The sequence below is a fragment of the Glycine max genome, chromosome 3, assembly GCF_000004515.6.
Source record: "Glycine max cultivar Williams 82 chromosome 3, Glycine_max_v4.0, whole genome shotgun sequence".
NCBI lineage: Eukaryota > Viridiplantae > Streptophyta > Magnoliopsida > Fabales > Fabaceae > Glycine > Glycine max.
In genome coordinates, this window is record NC_016090.4 from 39,887,202 (window position 1) to 39,909,699 (window position 22,498).

Consider the following 22,498-nt stretch of genomic DNA (forward strand, 5'->3'; position numbering starts at 1 on the left):
ATGCCTATTATCATGTCAATGAAGGAAAGCTGGTACCTAGATCAAGAAAGGGTATGTTCATGGGTTATGGTGATGGGGTGAAAGGTTATAGGATCTGGTCACCTTTTGAAAGGAAAGTTATTCTCAGCAGAGATGTAATTTTTGATGAATCACATATGTTTCATCCAAAACTCGAGGTTCCAATCACTGAAACACAGAGTTGTCACTCTCCCCAAGAAAAAGATGTAGAATCTATAACCAAAGACTAAAAAAAAAGGGTTATACAGATACATCTCCTATGGTTCTTCAAGAAGGTGAGCAATCAGAAGATTCCAGTGCAAATGAGTTTTATCAGAATGCTGAACTTGATTCTGCTCAACTCAATCTTGGAATCAGTCAGAGACCTAAGAGAATCATCAAGCCTCCTGAGAGATATGGCTTTGAAGACATGGCTGCCTAATTCTATTATTTTGTTTTGTTCTATTTTTTTTATCCTTTTCTTATATAAGGAAAGGTTGTTCTATATTGGAAAACACTTCCTTTTTTGAATTGCATCAAAAATAAAATCTCTCTACCCCCTTCCGTGGATGTAGCCTGATTAAGGGTGAACCACATAAATTATGTGTGTTCTTTCACTTCTTTCTCTCTTTCATTTTACTGCAAATTCTGTATATGACATATTGTTTTGTTGTTGTTGATGTTGTTGTTTGTTCTTCATTACTTTCATAACAAAATTGTTATAAACTTTGTAAGCATGAAAGTTTGACAGTAGTTAATTATTCTTCTTAGCAATTATTTGTATGAACATACATGATATTCTCAAATTCAAGTTAATTGACCTTTCTTTACGCCCATAATGGTAATTCAAGTACAAACAACAAAAAAGAATACCATAAATAATATACATGAAGCTTCCCCAACACATGGTGAAAAGCATCATCAATCAGTCATCTATGATATATTCTATATGAATAATACAAGTTGGATGTTGTACCAAAAAATATCTATATTAATAATAATAATCATTAAAATGATTACATTTTAAAATTTACAAATATCATCAATCAACATTTTTCTCCAAAATTTTCCACGACTCACAACATATTAACAGCTATCCTATATTCACTAGAGGAGTTGTGAGGTGTTTAACAAGGTATGATTTCAGGACTAATTTCCAACAAAAATCTTACCTAGTTCCAACAAAAACCCATCAGGGATGGTTATGAACTTATGGTACATGAATATGGATAGCCAAGTGCATCATCATGGTTATCCAAATGATCCCACACAATACCGCGAGCTACGGTTACTTGAAGGTGGTATCAACTTGGAAACTGTAATCTCTACCTAGTGTCGGTCTTATGGACTCAAAACCTAGGTATGGTGTCTATGCAACTTTGTGCCCTAGTTAGCAGCAAGAGTTGCTCTTCTGCCTGGACTTTCGTAGCGCAACAAGTCGATGACAACGAAGAATTTGTCAACGGTTTTAAGGGACAACAAATAGGCAATGTGGCAGTAGAGGGAGCTATATTCTTGCTTTTCATGTCAACTTGAACAGAGAATAGTGAATACACTGGCCTGTGATCTGAGAATCTGGACTCTCCTCGTACATACCACATCTGATTCAGGCCTTCCCCTTTCCACAATATTCGATCACACCTGTTTTCATATCCCACACAAGCAAGTTTGTGTCATTTACAAGATTATACATAATGTATCAGTGTCAATTAATTAAAAATCATCTAAAATATAACTTTCAAAATAACTATTACAAAAACCAATAATCTTATTATACATAATGTTTGATTGATTTTGATTGAATTACAGTGTAAAATACAATCATTACATTCTAATTAAATTCCAAGAATAATGTTATCTACACAATAATTTTTATGTTTGTTCTTTCCTTTCTATTACATTATTTGTCTAGTGCATACTTGTCTCTATCGTCTTCTTATCTCTTTCATTCATGTACTACTGGAGTATAATTTATAGTAAAATTTTAATCTACAAGTAACATTACTCAATATAAATGCTTGTTGGATTATATATCATTAAACAACAAAAAATATTGTACATCACGAGTGAGTCCTTTTCAAAGGCATACATCACCAGTTTCTAAACAAATGCAAATAGCTAGCATCATTAAAAGTGACCTGAGCATATGAAAATGCTCATTTAATGAGGTTTGGATTCAAATGGGCAATGCCCTCAATTGACCATGCCATAACAAAGCACATCAATAAACCACCAACAACGGCAACAATGGAAATAATCATCTAATTAATGATTCAAATGATGTGTGCCCTTTGTGGGTGACAAAATGTAAACTTTAGATTAAGAAGGAATTCTGAAATCTTACCAAGCAGGAGTTCGTCGTTTTTCCTTGGATTGGGAGGATTGGGCAACATAGTGGTCAGAATTGGTCAAGTATTTATAAGTAGGAGCAAAGTATATGTTCCCTTCATTCCAACCATTGAATACTCTACCAGCTTTCTGCTCTATCCTTAGCTGCCAAGCCGAGTCAACACAACATTGTGTTAGCAAAGAGATAGGCCTTAAAAGCATTCTAAGGAAAAACTAAAACACCAAAACGGAAAAGAAAAAAAAAGGTATATATAAATTATACTAACAAACTTAATTACCTGATCCTTTTCTAGTAATGCCTGCCAATTATTCTTCTTTAGTAGTTCATGTGTGTCATCGTAGCCAGCAGCTAGCCGATAATTCAAATCGCCAAGCCAAATAATATTACTGTAGATATACCAAAAAAAAATTCAGAGAGACAATCAGAACACATGCCAAGGAGAGAAAGTGAATGATGTAAGTAACTAAACTAAAAAAAAAAGTGTAACGAAAGGACTTACTCGTGTTCTAGTATGCTTTCAGGAGAGAGTGGATGAACAAGAGATTTAAATGAGTGACAAAACTTAGTTTTCTTCAAGATTTCCGAGACGTCCAAGTTCCTTCGCAACTCATCACCAAATTTCTCCCCAGAGGCCAAGTGGGTGCAAACGAAACAGAAGGTGGTGTTGTACAATGTCATGCTAATTGATGTTGAACCCTGTTAGCAAGCAGCAAACAATAAAAATAAGAAATGCAAGCAATTAAATTATACATACTACTGTACTCGAACACAACTCATGACACATAAGTCACATCCCAATCAGACCAAAAACAAAGGTCACATGCCCACTACTATGCAACTTATAGCCATTTTTGCTTAGATTCTCTCGTGCTAGAAAAGAATATGTCAATTTCATGCTATGAAAAACAGAAAAAAAGAAGATATAAAACTGAAATTAATGAGCCTCATCTACGGTTATTCATGTAGGATTCATTAATCTAATGTTTATATGATTCTGTGTATTTTCATATTCCTCATTAAACATTACACTTCAATATTACAAGGTGTTTTATAAGCGCTATGTCCTAGCTAGCCTAGTAGCCTACTGACCCAACCCGGCATGACATAAAAATAATTTTGACAAATGTAAATTCTAAAAATCTAGTATTTTAAGGATTAGTGGTTCCAGTCAATCTCATAACCAAAGTTATTAAATTAGAGAGTTTACGAAAACTTGTGGGAGTTTCATAGACTCAACTTGTAGACTCGTAAAAGTCAACTTCATATAAAATACTAATAAAACATCTATAAATAACACATCAATTAAACATTTCAACAATATAATAAAACAAAATAATAAATCATAAATTTCACAATACTTAAATAGTCAAGTCAAGTAATACATCACTCCTAAATAATAACTTGCAGATGTTATAATAGTGGTAGAACATTCTCATTGAGGGTTTAATGTCGTTAAAGAACAAAGGTTTAATGTTATTAAATGTGATAATTTTTTGATTTGGGAACAACACGCCAAATGGAGGTATGTTCAACACTAAAACAACCTAAAATGACTTGCATTTTGGTCTAATTTTTTTAATTGGCTGACTTATTGACTCGATGATAAACTTGAGAGTTTACCGAGTTTATTTAAAGTCTATAAGTTCACAACCACATTTGGTTAAGATAACATTATACGGGGTCATGTAATAATTTCTCAAAGTACAGAAACTAGGAAATATATCGGTCCCAACTGGTCCTTGGCACGAAAATAAATCCGTCTCATTTCCTCCATAATAGTAGTAGTATAGTAAATTGGAGTGACAAACCTTATTTCCAAGATAGCCCATGATGCCTCTGCCAACACTTGAGACTTTTAAATTGGTAACATGGTTGCAAAGATCCGCTCGTACCCACACGGACAAGAATATACCAACCATTTGCTTGCTTGCTGCTAAGCAATAGCGTCGTAAACTCTTAGGATAATTTTCTCCATTATTATCCAACTCCTCATCTAAAGAGAGGAATTCCGAAAAATTCTGCCTACACTTCTTGCTGGTGTAATAGTGTGACATTTCATGGTCGCACTTGTTGGTGTTCAAGGCTTCACGAATAAGGGCCAGCCACTTCGCTGCTGGGCCACTGTCCTCCGGCCCAAGCACGTTCCCCGCATTTAGCGGTACAATTTCTTGGAACCTAACAAGATACAATGCATTGCAATACGTTAAATGTTACGAACAGTTAATGCTTTTTTCCTGAGATTTTTTTTATTGGGTGATCAGTTTTCCTCTAGATTCTATTGATTGAAATTTGACCGGTTATTAGGAACATGTAACATTTTTTAATAATAAAACATAAAATGTGTCAACTAACATATTCCTAGCATTCGCGAAGTACAAAAGGCTATGGTCAACTTTAAACGCTCTAACCATTCTATATCTCATTCAACAATTTTCTCAAAAGAAAAGAATATGATACTAGACTACTAGTGTAATTGAGTTTTTTTTTTTTAATTACACATTTTTTATAAGTAGGAATATAACTGCATTTCACAAGTATATTACCTTTTTCTAAGAAACGAGGAATACATTACCAAAAGAAAAAAAAAACGAGGAAAAGAACTCTGTTAAAACATACTGTGAAAGGATTCACCCACCCTCACCCTCATGCTTTGTTTGATTTAAGAAGAAAATAGTGAAAGAAACAAAAAATATAAAGTGGGATAATTTTCTTACTAATAATTATTTATTATTTATATTGTCAAAATTGGAACCAACGACAGGTGTAATGCGACGTGGCAAGAGAGGGAGAACAACGTTGTGGAAAAAGAATAGAGCAAAAAATGCCCTTTATGGTTCTGACACGACTAAGGGTTCAGTCAGTCATTGATATTCGCCAATAAGGCAAAAACAAAATAGTTTAAGGTTACGAAAATGGCAGTGTAATTATGAGCAGGTAGTACTCGTCGAATATTTAAATTGGTGAATAAGGCAAAACGATGGACAGGTCATAGAACAGAAAATTAAAAAAAGTGGTTGAGATTAAACAGAGATTATAATTATATGAAAAATAAATGTTGTACATACCCTATAACATAGATGTCAGCTGGGGAAGGACACGTAAGCCAATTCCTCAAATTCAAGCCTTCGTTCGGTGACTTCCCTCCGACATTCCACGTCCCCACGAACATCCTATACACAAAAACCACACCCTCAATTCCTCAATCATTTTATCTCAAGTCAAGAACACTCCAGAAATATATATTTTTACCAAAATAAGTGCATACGACTTTTGTAATCTTTGAATAGCCAAATATTATTTCATCATCGAGTATCATTGAAGTATTTACCTAAGTTCCAGACCCCCAGTGCCAGGAGCTGATTTTTTCTTCATTCCGCTTGTAGAATCCATCATCCACCCCTCTTTGAAAACAAAATCAAATTAATTATTAATTACTAACTAATAATAATAAGTGCTATTAAACCTAATGATATTAATGTTAGCATTAGTTCAGTATCATGATTGAAAATCAACCGTCCACGTGGCAGGTCCATTGGAAATCATCCAGATGGGACCCAAATCAAGAGAGGGGTGGTGAATTTTCGGTTTGGTCAGTTGATCAAACGGCGTAGACGAATCTGAGACAGTGTTCGCAAATTAGTACCTGATAAATCATCCGGTACGTCGACGTAACGATCTTGGTCGGAACAACTCTTTCTCCTTTCCTTCGCAGTTGCTGCTGAGTCCCACATCGACAACAAAGAAAACTCCCCAGTTATTAAGTTTCAACGCGAAACGTGAAAACGAAACGCAAATCGACAACAATTGAAGAAAATCGTGTTTCACCTATTGTTGCTGCATCATAGTCTGAGCGAAACTTCTCAGCACTACTCGTTATATTGAGCCACTTGGCTAATTTTGGCCACGAAGACTGCAACACGAAATGAAAAAAATATATATCAAAGAATCGTTTCACGATCCACGAGATAATGTGAAAATAGCGCAATAGTAGTTCACATACCTTAGATGTCTTCTTTGATTCTGTTCTCATTGTTCCTACACCTTCGATGACTTAAAACTGAAGCAAATTGGAAAGCAATTAAATGATCAGAGAAAAACAAGGTCGCAACAACAACGTTTTAAGAGGAAGATCCAGATTATCCAAATCCTAGAGGGAATGTTTTTTTAATTCAATTTGACGAGTTTTGTATTAATAAGGGGAAGTCACATATGGGGGAAAAATTAAATTAAATTAAATTACGTGGTTTTAGATATTTATTTTTCTTGTTCCAAAAAATTATGTTAATGTTAAAAACCTTAAACAAGTGTCGAGCGGTTTTCAACGGCAATATAAAACAACTAGTTGCAGGGGAAACAGAGACAGCTTCTGAGTCCAAAAAAATATAAAGAAAAAGCATATAATATACATGATAAATAGATAAAAGGCCAGGTTCATCCTTTTCTTTGAGCTACGCAAAGTTCTGCACTTTACAGAAAATAGTGTGGGGATGAACGATTAAAGAACCACAAAAAGGTTTGGGTTTCTTTATTTTTCCTTCATCTTTAGGCTCGGTAGTAGTTTTAAAACAAAGATTGAGATCTCAATCAACATCCATTGAAAAAGTGCACCTTTTTTCTGATTTTCCTCTTGCCAGAAAGAAAGACTCACCAAAGCAAAATTTGCACACAGATTGACTTGTCGAAATCCAAAACGGAAATATAAAAATGGAAAGTGTTTTTAATAACATGGAACAAGGATCAAACCAAAAATAAATAAAATCCGAAAGTCTTTTGAGAACAATGAGCAAGAACAAGATATGCAGAAAAGAGAAAAAAAAAAAAAAAGAACTGGCTTTTAAGTGGTATTAGTTACCATATATAACGAAACGCAAATAAAACGCTATTGGAACGTGAGTCAACGGCATTGCTGAAAGGAGACCATGCTTGACGGTTTTGAAAAGGAAGACATAAAAAGCGAGCGAAGAGTGGAAGAGTATTTACTAGTGATGCTAAAAATGAATGGCAAAGTAAACAGATCAAGCACCCTATAAACAAGGGGGTGAATGAAAACTGAAAAGCACTTACAAGAATGGATCAAGGTTTCAGTTTCACAGTGGTGATTAAAAGACTGTTTATTTCTGATTCCAGCTTCGACTTCCCTTTTCTTTTGTTTTTATGATGTAATGGAAGAGGGGGCAGCACAGAGAAAAGAAAGAAGAAATATGGATCAAAGGGTCCTGTAACTTTTACTTGGTTTGGTGGATTGAGAGAATGCAGAGAAGTCTAGGGGAGTTCCCCGGAAAAGCAAAAAGGATTATGTGGCTATCAAATTTATATGTCTATTTTTTTTTTCTAAAATATAATTATGTTTATTGGGATATGTAACAAGACTATATAAGTTGATTCATCAGTTTCATTTTAATTATCGTTATAATTTTTTTTATAAAAATATAAAATTTAATAAATAGATAAAAAAAATATGAATTTTATCATCATTAATTTATTTTTGATTTTTTGTTTATTATTAATCCTATAAAAGATATAAATAAAAAATTATTAATATTATAAGAGATATAAGTAAAAAAGCGTAACATTAAAATGTAAATTATTTTAAAATAATTTTTTTCTTCTTGATATCATTATGAGATGGAGAGAGTACAAATTTAAGTTTGGCAAAAAATAAAGAAAAAGTGAATTTGCACAATCTAATTAATGTTTGGAGATTTATGTAGGAGTCTTGTTAGTACAAAAACTTTTTTTATTGAAAATGATATCAAAGTGCATTTAAAAGTTATAGGATAATACATTTTTATGCATTATAAGTTTTTTTTTATCGAATCAAAGATAAAAAATAAAAAAATTATAATAATTTATATATCTTAATCAATCAATTAAACTAGATTACTTATTATTGTTAATATCAAACTTTACTCTAAATAACACTTAAAAAAATAAAGAGAAAGAAGTATAAATAAGATAAATAGTAAGATATGATTAGGAAAAAATTATAAGTGCTGTGAGGTATTTAAAGTGGTTAGGTGTCCTACTACTATTATTATTATTATTAAAGTTAGTTTATTTTAAAGCTTGCTTTACAGATTTACAAAAATTCAAAATAGTAATTTTTTAAAGAAGAAACTTCTCCAAACCTGAACAGAACAAAAGATGTTTCCGAAATCAGAACTATACATGGAAATGTAAAAGAAAAATAAGCAAAGACTTCATTATTGATTTGTGAATTATGGGTACTTTGGCCTTTACGAAATCGCAAGAGCAACAGATGCAACTATAGTGGTTAAAGTAACTGAACCACTAATCATCACCGTACACCTATCAGCTTGGTGCCGTACTGCATCCAACGGCCAGGGGAAACTTTATACTGTGTAAGGTCTTTGTCTCTTCATTAGTCATTATCCACGCATACGCACAAAATAATAGGGTTCTTTTTTTTTTTTTTGAAAGAAAAATAATAGAGTTCTCGTGGCCATAGCCTCTAATCATATTTTTATCGGAGTATTTTTTAAGAGTAATGAAAAATGTGTACCTTATTTGGGATTAGATCAGGATGGAAAGAAGATAAATATAAAAATAAAAAAATAAAAAATATTAAATATAATAAATGATGTGATAAAAAAATGAAGTAAAAATGTGATAAAAGTAAAAGTGAGTGTTTCTTAAGTATTTTTCGTTTTTAAAGCACAGGATTTCTTTTAAGTTTAAGTTAATTATATATAATTTTTAACTTAATCATAAGTTTTGTTTAAATTAATCGATGCAAAAATATACCTGTGCTCTGTGGTCATGTGTTTTAGTTTGCACATTTGCATTCTCATGCCCATTTTTTATATTTTTATCAAAAAATGGGAGAGAGAAAAAATTATAGAAACATGAGCATCCTAATCTAACAAAAATCAAAGACTTACCTTTATACTCTTCGATATGGACTCCGATGTGAAACACGGCGAAGGAAGCACTACAGTAGTGGTGTAGCATGCAACAGTGTGGCTGAAACAAAGGAACCAGAGACAAAATGTCAAACGAGAGGAGTGTTTTGAGTATGTTTATGCAAAGTAGAATATATATATATATATATATATATATTTAAGACCTAATATTTATTGTATTGAATGACTTAATTACTATTTTCATTCTTATATTTAAGACCTATTATTTATTGTATTTACATTCAATGCAAGTTGATGGTATTAATTTTTTTCTGTAATTAATTGTTTTCATATTAATATTTTAATAAAACAACTGGCAACCTATTTATGGATTCTTAACTAATATTAAATTTTTCTATACTCTCACATTAGATTTAAAATTTATAATAATTTTTTACTTTAATAGTGAACTCACTCAATAATTTAAAATGAGTGTCACACGTTATTATATTTAAGTATTGTAAATATTATACTTTAATTAATGAATTGATGTTATCCAAATGACCTCAATGAATTTAAGAGGAAAGGTGAATTGAGTTTTTAAATTTTTTATTTGTTAATACACATTAATTCCTTTTTATGATTATAAATATGACAATGTATCAAAATATTGATTAAAAATAGAAAAATAAGTAATTAAGATCTACAACAATACAAATGAATACAATAAATTTATAATAAGAGTAAAGAGATAAGGGAAAAGAGAATTATAAACTCGGTTTATATTGATTTTGTCACTTTTTATACCTATGTCCAATCCCCAAACAATATGTTTGAAAATTTTACCATCTTTCAATTTTTTTACAACAACAAAACACTCTTACATCTTGGGATCTTTCATTCTTTGTGTTTGAGTCTCTCAAAAATCAAGAAATATCATATTCTTGTTCTTAAAAGTAATGTCTCACCCTTTGTATTTTAGTCTCAAGAAAAGAGATATTACATTCTTGTTCTTATGAGGGATGACTCACCCTTTTTAAAAGTTTGACAAAAAAATACAAGAATTCACTCTCTGATTTAGAAGAAATGTTACAAATTGAAATACTAGAAGGTTTTTCAATAAAAAGTGTATTTGGCTAAGTTTTTTTTATCAAGAACTTGATGAATGAGGATGATTATTAACAAGATTTTTTCAAAAGTTTCTCATCATTTTTAAACATGTTAAAATGATTAATATTTATAGGCAAATTCGTATAAACTATTAGGGGTCATTCCCAAAAATGTAACTCTTCGGTACATATTTTTTGGTGCAATTTCAAATTTCTGATAATTGAATACTTGATATGGTAATCGATTATATTGATTTCAAAACTTGAAAAACAACTTAACACTTTTAAAAGAAACTTTAAGACTTAATTTAAATTAATCAAATAATCAAATAAGCTTATTAGAAAAACTTTTTAACAATTTAACCTAAGTCTTGAATTTTCCAATTGGTTGACTTGTTCATGTTTAAGACTCTTCAAAATGTCTATTAACTAGCACCTAAGTCTTATTCAAAAAAAAAAAAAGACCTGCTAAATCTAATTTAAAAAATATAAAAAAATTAACAAACAAGGTAAAATAAACGTTTTATAGAAAATAAATAATTAGCTAAACTTCTATTCTTAAAGAATAGGTTTAAACACAGCTGAAATTAACAAGTATAATTATAAGCATATATTTATTTTCTTTTCAATCTTATCTTAAAAAATAATATATGCACTAATAATATAGTTTTTTTAATATTGTCATCCAATTACATATTGATATATATGATAATATTTTAACCTCGAGTTCATAGGATTAATTATGGTCGCCATATGAGATATTATAAGCACATAGATGAATTTAAGGAAAGAAAGTGTTTATAAGCTACCATTAATTTTAACTCAAACAATGTAAGATTTTGTGATTAGCATTACATTTTTCTTTTTTTTTGTTGTTGTATATCTTCCTTCGAGTTACATACTTTTTGGTCTTGATTATAAGAAGAAGAAAAAACATATTTCATATTTATTAAGGAAATTAGTTAACTTTATTAAATTATATCATTTTCAATAAAATAAATAAATATTTTTTCTAAACTAACTTTCTTTGGAACTTGGCAAATTGATATCAAGTAATAAAAAAGTCTTTGTTTTTATTAAGTGAATGATATTTTGGAGAGAATCTCATTAAATAAGATATAAGTAATTGAGATTTGCTTATATTTGAAACATAAAAATAAGAAACTTTTGTTGCTTATATCCAAGATTGAAAAGAATATATCCTAGGGTGTATGTCTATCACAACTCTATAATAAAATCCATCATTGTATTCTTTAAGTCAAGGAAGGAATGTGACAAGTTGTACTACTCTTTCTATCCCAAAATAATTATCATGGTTTACACATACTAAGAAAAATAATAAATAGATGAAAGAAAATAATAATTTTATAAAATTAGTCTAATATCATCATTAATTTATTTATGATTTTATAGTTCACCATTAATATTATAAGGAGTAATTAATATTACATTAAAAAATTAAAATTAAAATTATTTTTAAAATATTTTTTACACGAAAATTACAATGACTAGGAGGAAGTATCATATTGAATGTTAAAATGTGAAATTTATTAGGTTAAAATTCCCGGAAATTCCAAATTCAGGTCTCAATGTGATATCATGATAATCTTTGGTGACGTTTGCTTTAAGTATTTTTCTGTTTTTATTTTTAAAGAAAACAAAAAATAAGAGTGAAAATAAATTTATTTAAAATTTAGAAATTATTTTCAAAAACAAAATCAAAACTAAAAAAACAAATAACGTTTTCCGTCTTTTCTAAAAAAAATACAAATATAATAATACATTATAGTACTTTCTTTTAAATACATATTTTTTAAATGTTAAAAATTTAAAAATATTTTTTTAAAAAAATAATACTCAAATCAAGCATCATTATTAATTCATTAGGTACACTTCGTTAAGTTGGCAGACCATAGTACGATCAGGAACGAACAATTAGTTAGTGTGTAAGGCTTAGAATGTTTGGTCAGTTTTTTGTTTTTTTATTAAAATTAAAATCCTGTTCTTAAATCTTAAGCAGTGTACAATAGTATTTCGAAGAAGTTGTGCATGTTTGAAAACATACTATTTCTTGAAAATAATTATATAATTTCCTTTTAAAATTTCTCATTTATTTTATAAAATAAACAATCGATTTTTTAAAGTAAGTTAAATCAAACATAGGAGTTAATTTTTGTTTAACAAAAATACAATTCTTACAGTAAAAAGTAGATTTTGATGTTGAATTAATACTTTATTTGTATTATATTGTTTCTATTGATATGCAAGTGAAGTGATAATGTACGTATTTCTTATGAAAAAAACTATTTTTTGATAAACATTTTTGTAAGTAAAATGTTATACAAAAAAGGTCAGGAGTGTATTTGTTTTTCTGTTTCATCTAACGTAGCGTCAATCCAACTCTTATATTTTTTCTACGGGTTTGTTTTGAAATGTGTGAAACTTCCTTTCAATTATGTTGAAATGGATTTTAAAAAACACACTTAAATCATTTATAGTTTTTTTTTTATATTATAGAAATGTATATAATCTTAACAATAAAAATGTTTAATTGTGTAATTTTTTAAAAACCTATGAGTAAATAGTTTATGTATCAGCAGTGTATTTTAAAAAACATCACAATATTTTTTAACTTGTACAGACGGTGGCAAATATTAAACAAGATTCAAAAATATTTTTGGAGAAATTATATATACTATTTTTTTTACAATAAAAAAATGATAAATAGAAATAAAAATAATATACATTGTAAAAGTATTATAAAAAATGTGATGAATATTATTTCTTTTTTCCTTCAGCCGTAACTAATATTTATGGACTGATATGTCTACTCTCTTTGAATGTCAAATCATAAAAGTGCCTGTGAAGTACAAACTACAAACAGTGTGTTAAATTACGAGGGACAGAAACCAACTCAAACTAATAAAGCCATATTTTCATATCCATTATTCCCCAAATCGGCCAATTCTCTTTTCCTGCCGCCATATGCAGCTTTTTTTTAGGTGAATTTATATTTTATTTTTATAGCAAATGACTATTTTTTTGAAATACTGAAATATATATATATTTAGGAGATTAATATTTTCTAATAATTATTTTTCTATACCCAGGATTAAGATCACCAAAACATCTAATTATATATTTTAAAAAAATTATAATCATATCACGTCATATTAATTTTGTCATATACATCATGATAACAAATTACAGTATAATAACTATTTGCCTCAATGCATTGCTCGGGTCTAGACAAAGATAAAAGAAAAACAGATTTAATTATAATTCTTTTTCATCCATCATTCATGTTTTTGCAAATTGTCACTAAATTATAAAATTTATATATTTTGTCACTCAAATTTTAAAAAGCTACATAATTTGTCACTCAACTTTTTTCTTTTGCACTTTTTCTATCTCCTATTTTTAAAAATTTGTACATTTTGTCACTTAATTTGCAAAATTTTACTCATCTTGCTCCTTATAATATAATTAAGCATTTTTATTTTAGAATTTAAGTGATAAAATACACAAAATTTTAAAGTTGGATGGTAAATGTTTCAAAAAATGTTGGATGATAAAATGTACAAAATTCAAATGTTGAAAAATAAAATGTACAAATTTCATAGTTTAATTGCAACATTTGCAAAAATGTGAAAGATGGGTAGAAAAAAGTGCAATTAAGAAAAAAATAGTATCGCAGTGATTCTTTAATAATATAATACCTTATTTTTTGTATATATATATATATTTTTTACTTTGTTGGGCTATTTATCTTAACAATATTGTTTTTATCAATATACTGTTTGTATGTATTTAGGAAAATTAGCTTGTTGGTTAATAGGACTTTTTAATATTAATGGTAAAAAAATTAACCTTTTCAAACTAAATGGACTTAAAAAAATAATTTGGTTTAATTAGAAAACAAATAAGATTTAGTTTAAGTATGATTTATACATAATAAATCATAAAGTTCCGGATAAATAACTTGACTTAATTATTTCCTCATACATTCGCATGAAATGATGAAATAATCTCCCAGATTTAAAGTGAGAGGATAATTTAGAAAATAAAAGTTATCAGTTATAAAATTATGTATATTATGATAACTCACGTACGTAGTTAAGTGATAATTTGCATAAGATTTGGATTAAATACGTGCTACGTCCTTATTTTGCTTGCCAACAAGGTCAAAGATTAGCTGATTATGTATAATGGAAAGAACTCCATTCAAACCAATAAAATCCATGTTCATTAGCTATCTATCTATCGCTCAGATTCAGGACTAAGTGCCCTAATCATGCGCCCCATTTATTGAACAAGTAAAGATAAGTTTGAGGCTGAAAAGAAATATTTTATATGGGGAATTGGAAGATGATGAGAATGACCAATGGTCGTCAATTAAGTGTCATGTTCAAGCTGTAGTAGCCGTCCGTGTGTCAAGCTCTGAGCAGTTAAGAAGATTATGTATCATGCCTATAACCTAATCCATCAAACTGACAAGTAATAAGCTGAGATATTGATCATTAAACAAAACGAAAATTGTTATGAAGAAAAGTTAATTAAATGTATAATAATCTTGCCAGGTTAGAAAGCATAAAGGCCAAGAAAAGAATGCCGAACCGCACTCAAAGCAGGAAGAATTGTACTCCATGGACTTTCTTATTGAGTAAGAGCGTAAACTCAATGCAAAACTCATCTTAAATTTTTAACTTATTCTTATATTACTGTTATATAAGATTTAAAAACATTATTTATTGAATATGACTGAGTTGATAATATGTGAATGAGGATTCGGGTTTAATTCCCACAATAAAACACATCCTTAAAAAGAGATAAGACCTTGAATCGAGAAATAAAATATGATAATTATGAAGATTATCAAAAGGTATATTAAAAGAGTTTTAAATCTATATAAGCATTTTTTTTTATCTGTTAATAAATAATATTTTTTAGTAAGTTTTACGTATTTTAAATTGAATGAGTAAATTAGACTCTTTTAATTAAAAAAATTAGTTGGTTATAAAAATAATAATTAAAAGTTAGTACGAAAACATGATCACATTCATGGGTAAATTAAGACAATATTGTAAGAATTTTACGACAAATGAAATAAAGATGGAAGTTTAAAAATCACACTGAGTTTCGTGAGCAAAGTAGATGCGATCCAAATGAATTCGTCATGCATTAGTTCAGAATTATTTATACAATTATACAAGACTACACTTTCACGGCGCCGACACGTAGATTAATTAGTCATAATTTTTATTGGGAACTTTGTTGACATACGTATGAAGAGTTTAAACTTTTTGACTAAGAAGATCAAAGGAAAATTATTAGATTATAACACATATGCCGGTTCAATGTAGATAGCTTTTGCTAAATTTCTTATTCTGTGAAGATAGTAACAGAATTGGCAAAACTAGTATATTATAACACATCCTAGGATTTGAAATCTATCATGATGTTAATCTTCTTTAATGAATTAGTTGTCTAAGAATTTGGGTACACAATGGTACGCAAATGAATTGTCTCTTATGGAGCTAGAAGCTGAATTTCATGTGGTATATATATCCAGGTGGCTTGCTTTTACATATATATACCACTTCATTTGGATTGAGTATTGACATTCTAGGCACTTTCCATTTTGTTTTTGTTTTTCCTTATTTTAAAAAAGAATTTAATTTTCATGTATTGTTAGTGTAAAGATTTTCATACTATCAACTAATTAAAAATTATGTTAATTATAATATTTAAAATAACTATTACAAAAATTAGCAATCTAATCATTCATAGCAATCACGGAATTAAGTTCTGTTTAATGCTACATCAAAATTGTGGACATGAATTAAAAGTTCTTTTAAGGGACGCATATTCTAAATCCTCCTTTGATTAAATTGTATGATATGAACATATATAATTATATGTCATTGTATTTTGTGAAATCCATCAATTTTGAGATAGAAAAAATTGTTGTTATTATTTTAATGGAGAATGCAAGCAACATTTTTTTAATTTTCTTTTTAATATATACTCTCTACTATTGAGTGGAACTTTTTTTTATTTTTTTTATCATAAGTTAAAATTTATTAAAAAATGAAAATTTTAATAAATCTCACTTCTTATTTAATGAATCTTCCTTCTAATTTATAAATGAGACTCATCATCAATGGTAATATAAGCGTGTAAGATACTCACAAAGAGATAAAAAAAAGAAGATAAATGATAAATATTATTAATAAAATGATGTGGTACAATAAGAAATATCAATTAAATGTTTACCCTCCCGGTGAAAAAAAAAATTGGAGTCATTCACTGATGACCTTTTGATTTTAAAAATTGTTTTCTAAAATAATTAAACACCATTCAATTATCAATTTCTCACATAAAATTTGCTAAATTTTGAAAATTATTTCTAAGATAAGTGTTAAAAACTAAAACACTAGAAGATATTTTTTTATCAACTTTTATTTTTATCTTATTAAACCTCTCCCTCAAATTCACACTTTAATTTGTATCTTATGCCATTCTCTACAATCTATATGAACAATTTTATTGATTTACATTAGAAAACTAAGACCATCTTTCAAGAATAAAAATGTAAAACAGACTTATCAACTTTTATTTTTATCTTATCAAACCTCTCCCTCAAATTTACGTTTTGGCAGTGCCATGCCCTCTTATTACTTACAGTTCACTTTATTATTTATCATGAAAAAGTCAACGAAGTGCAAATTCACTGCAGAATCGCAAATACAATGCTCACATGGATTGTAACTGCTTCCTACCTTGGCACGTGGAGACGAGGAATAGTCTGGACGGCAAGTACTAACGCTACGAAACATTTTTAATAATAGTTGTGATTTACTGTTCGTGATATTTGTCTTAAGCTTAACAAACTCCATAATACTAGATAATATGAAGCACAACAAATTAACATGTTAATTAAGCCTGTCCCAATCTTCTTTACCTGCCAGTGATTTGATGCTAATTAGCCTAACAAATACTTCATTTTTATTCTATTTGGAGTTGGGTTGGCAAGCAGCAAATTAATACACGAACCAAATTAGATTAACACATATTAACTATTAATTAAGTCCACCAATTCATGTTTAACCAGCAATTTCCAATTTCCTTAAAGACATATTTGAACCAATGTGGGCCTGAGTCAATGACAGACGGATATTAAAAATCAACGGGGAAGAAAAGGTGTGTTACATACATAGCTACTAATAAAAAGCCTACCAATTATTAATTATTTAGGAATCGTCATGATTAATTGGGCTAGCTAATTAACTAGCGTCTTCATCATTACATGCATCCATATACGGTATGCAGATTTGTGTGTATATATATATACACACACATACATACTACTAACTAATGTTATGAAGCTTTTGCGGTTGGTACCGTGACTTGTGTCCCTCACATTAACTCTGTCCCGCTTTTTGTTGCTTAGCATTTATCGTAGTTAAGCATAACCTAACTCGTGAATATGCTTGGTATACAAACATATAATTTCTACATTATATTTTCCTATCTCTTTATTATTTTTTTGTCACATTATTTATCTTATTTCTTATTTTCTTTCTTCTCTCGTTTTCTTTTCTTTCTATCGCGTACATAAAGATTACAGATATAGCATTTAATTAAAAATATCTGTTGTAAGATTTTGAAAAGATTATAGACGGGTAAGATTCCTCCATTATTAATTAACAATGTCAGTACACATTCCCAGACAAACAATGCTGATCATTTAACTTTATGTAGTAACAGTGTTGTATAATTGATCTATTTTTAAAACAATTTAACATAAGATTACAGTATAACATTTAAACGTGTTGTACTACTCATAAAGTGTAACTCAAGTAACTAATAACTTGAGTTCTTTAAGCATATGATAAAGTTCGATTTCTGATTATGTGAGCAGAATAATCTTTGTGGGATGATGAATTATCCCTTAATTGATATATACTCTATTCTTCTCACCCATCACAATAGCAAATGGAGTCGATCTAATAAATCAGGCAAGAACAAAATTTATCAATAACACAATGCAAGGAATTTGCTGAGGAAAATTTATCATCTTTATTTGCATACCAATACGCTGAACACTACTGCTAGTCCTAACCATGTAAAGCAAATTTAAGGTAGAAATTCTCCAGCAATGACGTTGGAGTACAATTGTCTTGCTACCCACGTTTTTTTATTAATTAAAGAAGTCTTTTGATTAGACTATTAAGTAAAGGAGATTATTTCACTTAGTCAACTTTCTACGTACAATAATTGCATTATTTGCTTTTAATTAACACGGATATTCTAGTTGATAAAAATCCAGTTATAGTACTTTGAGACAATGTTACTAATGTCCATGAAATGAACTAGTGACAAATCTTCATTATTGACGTATTTGGTGATTCCTGGAACATTATGTTGATCAGTATGGATATTTGGAAGATATGCCTCGAGTACCAGTGCCACTTGCATTATTACAGGACTTCGATGAGTTATTTCAACATTAACCATGTTTCACAACAGTAACAACATCATTCAAAGACATTAGTATTAACATGGATGGTCCATTGAAACGTGAGTAAAGCATGCATAGTTCTGATAGTAACACATATCCATGTTGGTGTAGTAAAGGTTGACTACAGGGAGTTTTGACTTTCTTCGTGGAATCATCGTGTGGTCCATATTATGTTCTCACACGTGACGTGAGATTTAATTACTATCTCAAATTGGGGGAACAGCTTATATATGTTGACTATTCCCAGCTCGTAACATCAACCACAACTTTTATTTTAATTTTTTATTATAGAAATGCTAGTTGTTTTGATACTATACATGAATCGAGAGAAATTTCTCATGAATGGGAGGTTTGGATGAGTCTAGGATTCAAACATTCACGCGCGCCTAGTTGATTTCATACTCACAGAAAGAGATGTCTTAATTTCTAGCTATAAGATGCATTTTTGGCAAAAGATTCCCGATCGACTGACATATTATTAAACTATTAACAATTCAAATTCAAATAGAATATTATATTGTTAAAAACCAATGCAGGTTGATTCAGAGTGGGCTAAAATTAAAATAATGAGTTTTCATTGCATAAAATTTTTAAACTGTATATGCAATATACTGTATCTGTACGTGTTGCATATATAATGTTACTTAATGAGTTTGACAATTCTAAAAAAAAAAAGATTTTGACAACTCATACATGTTATTTAACTCATTAATTATATAGTAAATAATATGTCATTTTATTGGATGGTAGTGTAAGTTTTTTTTTCAAAGGAGAATGCTAACTAGTCGCTAATTAACTAAAGCTTTATGTAAAAAAATATTTATTGATTATTTAATCAGTATTCTGATAGAATTAGTTATCAAAATCTTTTTCAAAAAATAAATTTGTAGTGTCACCAATAATGCATAAACCCTAATGAATAATGTTATATTTTTCGATAAATTTTCTTAATACTTCATGAAGAAAGTATTAAATAAAATATAATTATATTTAATATCTTAAAGATACTATACCTTTTTCTATATAGCTTAACTTAGAGGATTAAAAAGAAGATTTTATGAAAAGACTAAAATTAAATTGTTCAATTCTCAGGGCTTAATTATATATCAGTTACCACGCTAACTAGCATGTCCAGACACGCAAGGTCTGCACTCTGCAGTTGTACGTGTGAATAGTAGTATACCACCATCATACAACAGTAATTAATTTTAAATCTTTTTTTATAACATGTTCTCTCTACTCCTGTAACTTTCTACACAATGCTGATTGATTATGTGCCATGAGCCCATGCTATGACTCTTTCTATAAATGTAGCATTGGCCAAAGTTGTACTCAATTCCAATTTCAAATTATTTCCTTAAGAGATTGATGACTTCATTCCTGACTTCAGTATTTGTGTCTCAATTTGGTTCAACTTATAGTTAATCTAGTTATGTAATGATCAGGCTGCCGGCTTCCCTCACCACAAGTCATAAAACATAACAAGAGTTGAAAAACATTTCCTTTCCTGACTAACATGCAAGCATAGATAATAGGGGGATTAATTTTCTTAACAAATTAATTAAGATAATAATTTTGGTCTCATCTCAGTTATATGTTCTAATTAAGTTGGATGCGTACTTTTAAAAATCAATTAGAAGGATCCGCTCCGGCCGCATGCATGATGAAAAACTCATGGAATGCGACTTTGGTTGAATTATTCATCATTTTTAATAGAAAAGATGTTTTAACAAATCAATATCCTGCGTATCATGAACTCCACACGAGGGTTTCAAGTTTCAATACATTACGATGGAAACCTTTATAACATAAACTATTGGAATATTTGTCCTACAATAATGTTTTCGTAATCATAATCGTCAGTAGTGCCAAGAACTAATATTAGACAGCTGTTTGGTTTGGTACGTTCGAACAATTAACAGTTGAGTTTATGGAAATTTACGGGCAAACAATGCATAATTGTAAATTCGTAATATGTTCATAATATAAGTAAGTAACAATCAAAAGAGAGCGAAAAATTATGTATTTAAAGAGGATATCAGTTATCTCTCGGTTAAATCATGAAGTCCAAAATAGAGTTCAATTAAGTCCACTGACTTTTCCGCCAGGAGATAGAAAGACTCAAAGGTGATAAATCATTCTCATTAACTAAATTACATATTGGGTCATGTACTTCTAAATAGCCCTTTAAAAGGTTTTCTAAACGTTTTTCAATATTTATATTAGAATACTTAGTCATTTCTTATTTATAACACTCAAGTTTAAAAAAATATTAATTTCTTTTTATAAGATTCAATCTATAATGAAAATTACATTAATCATTTTTAGACTATAAATATTCCTAATTTAAAAGAGAGAAATAATATATCAACAAACAATTAAAAGAGAAAGAAGTAAAAATTACAATGATAGTTGTAGAAAAAATTATAAATTTAAGATAAATTTATTATTATCATCAACTAAATTATTATTTTTTTAATCTTAATAAATTAGATAACTGGATCTTTATATTGAAGGGATTGCATGACAAAAACTCCCAGACCATGAATTTAGATTCTCGGAAGTATGTATTTCACTTTAAAAAATGAAGCATCTCAATTGTTGATAAAAAAAATAAAAAATAATTTTTTAACACATAATTTATTATTATGTATGCGTACCTAATACTACTAATTATCAATTTTTTTTGTATTGATAATCAAAATTGATTAGTTTTCCCTTTAAATAAGTGTTCAATTTAAAGGCCTGGCGCATAACAGGATAAGGGATACAGATCATATTGGATTGACATATTTGTTTATGGACTTTGAAGTGGAGGCCTTGATCAATGCCCAAAGCGTTCGGAGCTTAAGATTGGCAGACCAAAACTGCACAAATACAGTATAATATTTACCTATAAAAAATTTAAAAATATAAAAAATAGAGATAAATTGATAAGATGGAATCTCAACTGAGGTACTATTTTACTCAAAAATAGGTTAACCAGTGGAAGTGTGATGATTAGTTGGATGTGAAATAAAAATCTCAAATACTTCCTAATTATGAAAAAATAATAAGATATAAATACATTTTTTTTCTGACGAATATACCTTTATATTATTAAATAGAATTATAATATACAATTTGTAAGTGAGACTCTTTTACTTTCTTTACTCTGTCAATTAGACATTACTAATATTTTTTATTTATTTATGCAACAAGTTAAAAATATTATCATTCAACTATCACAAACTACTTTATTTTTTATTTGTATATGTGATCATTTTAACTCTTAACTTTTACTCTACTTTTCTTTTAGTTTTATTTTTACAATAATTTGAATTTTAGTATTTTAAAAAAATTATCAATAGTTAAAAATAACCTTATTTCTCAATTTAAATTATTTAATATAAATAAATAAATATAATTTATATATTCAAAGATGTATTTTTAATTATAAATTTATATATTAAAATATTTCTTATTATAAATTTTAATTGAATAAAAGAAATTATTTATCTTCTGAAATGTGTATAATAAAATACTATTTTAATTGGATCACATGACGTCATTTAACAAAATCAAAAATCAAAATTTTAAAAAGTATTATTTAGCTATTGAGATCTCTTTTTGATAATTTCCTTCGACAACTTTTTTTTTCCTCCCAACTTACCTA

The 22,498-nt window shown here is 28.7% G+C and overlaps 1 protein-coding gene across 2 annotated transcripts; it reads right to left on the minus strand.

The window, feature by feature from the left end:
* Nucleotides 1-777: 777 nt before the first annotated feature.
* Nucleotides 778-7,632, minus strand: LOC100800223 (type I inositol polyphosphate 5-phosphatase 8). Of its 2 annotated transcripts, none has more exons than XM_003520582.5 (11): nucleotides 7,412-7,632; nucleotides 6,348-6,404; nucleotides 6,173-6,257; nucleotides 5,991-6,065; nucleotides 5,676-5,748; nucleotides 5,413-5,517; nucleotides 4,156-4,522; nucleotides 2,847-3,043; nucleotides 2,625-2,733; nucleotides 2,342-2,490; nucleotides 778-1,638 (listed from the first exon to the last, which is right to left on the minus strand). In XM_003520582.5, exons 2-11 carry the CDS (start codon nucleotides 6,375-6,377, stop codon nucleotides 1,347-1,349), a joined length of 1,482 nt encoding a protein of 493 aa, XP_003520630.1. In that variant the 5' UTR covers nucleotides 6,378-6,404; nucleotides 7,412-7,632; the 3' UTR covers nucleotides 778-1,346. The 2 variants fall into 2 exon arrangements, with proteins under 2 accessions (XP_003520630.1, XP_014629338.1); XM_014773852.2 differs by having other exon boundaries at nucleotides 780-1,638; nucleotides 5,991-6,062.
* Nucleotides 7,633-22,498: the final 14,866 nt, after the last annotated feature.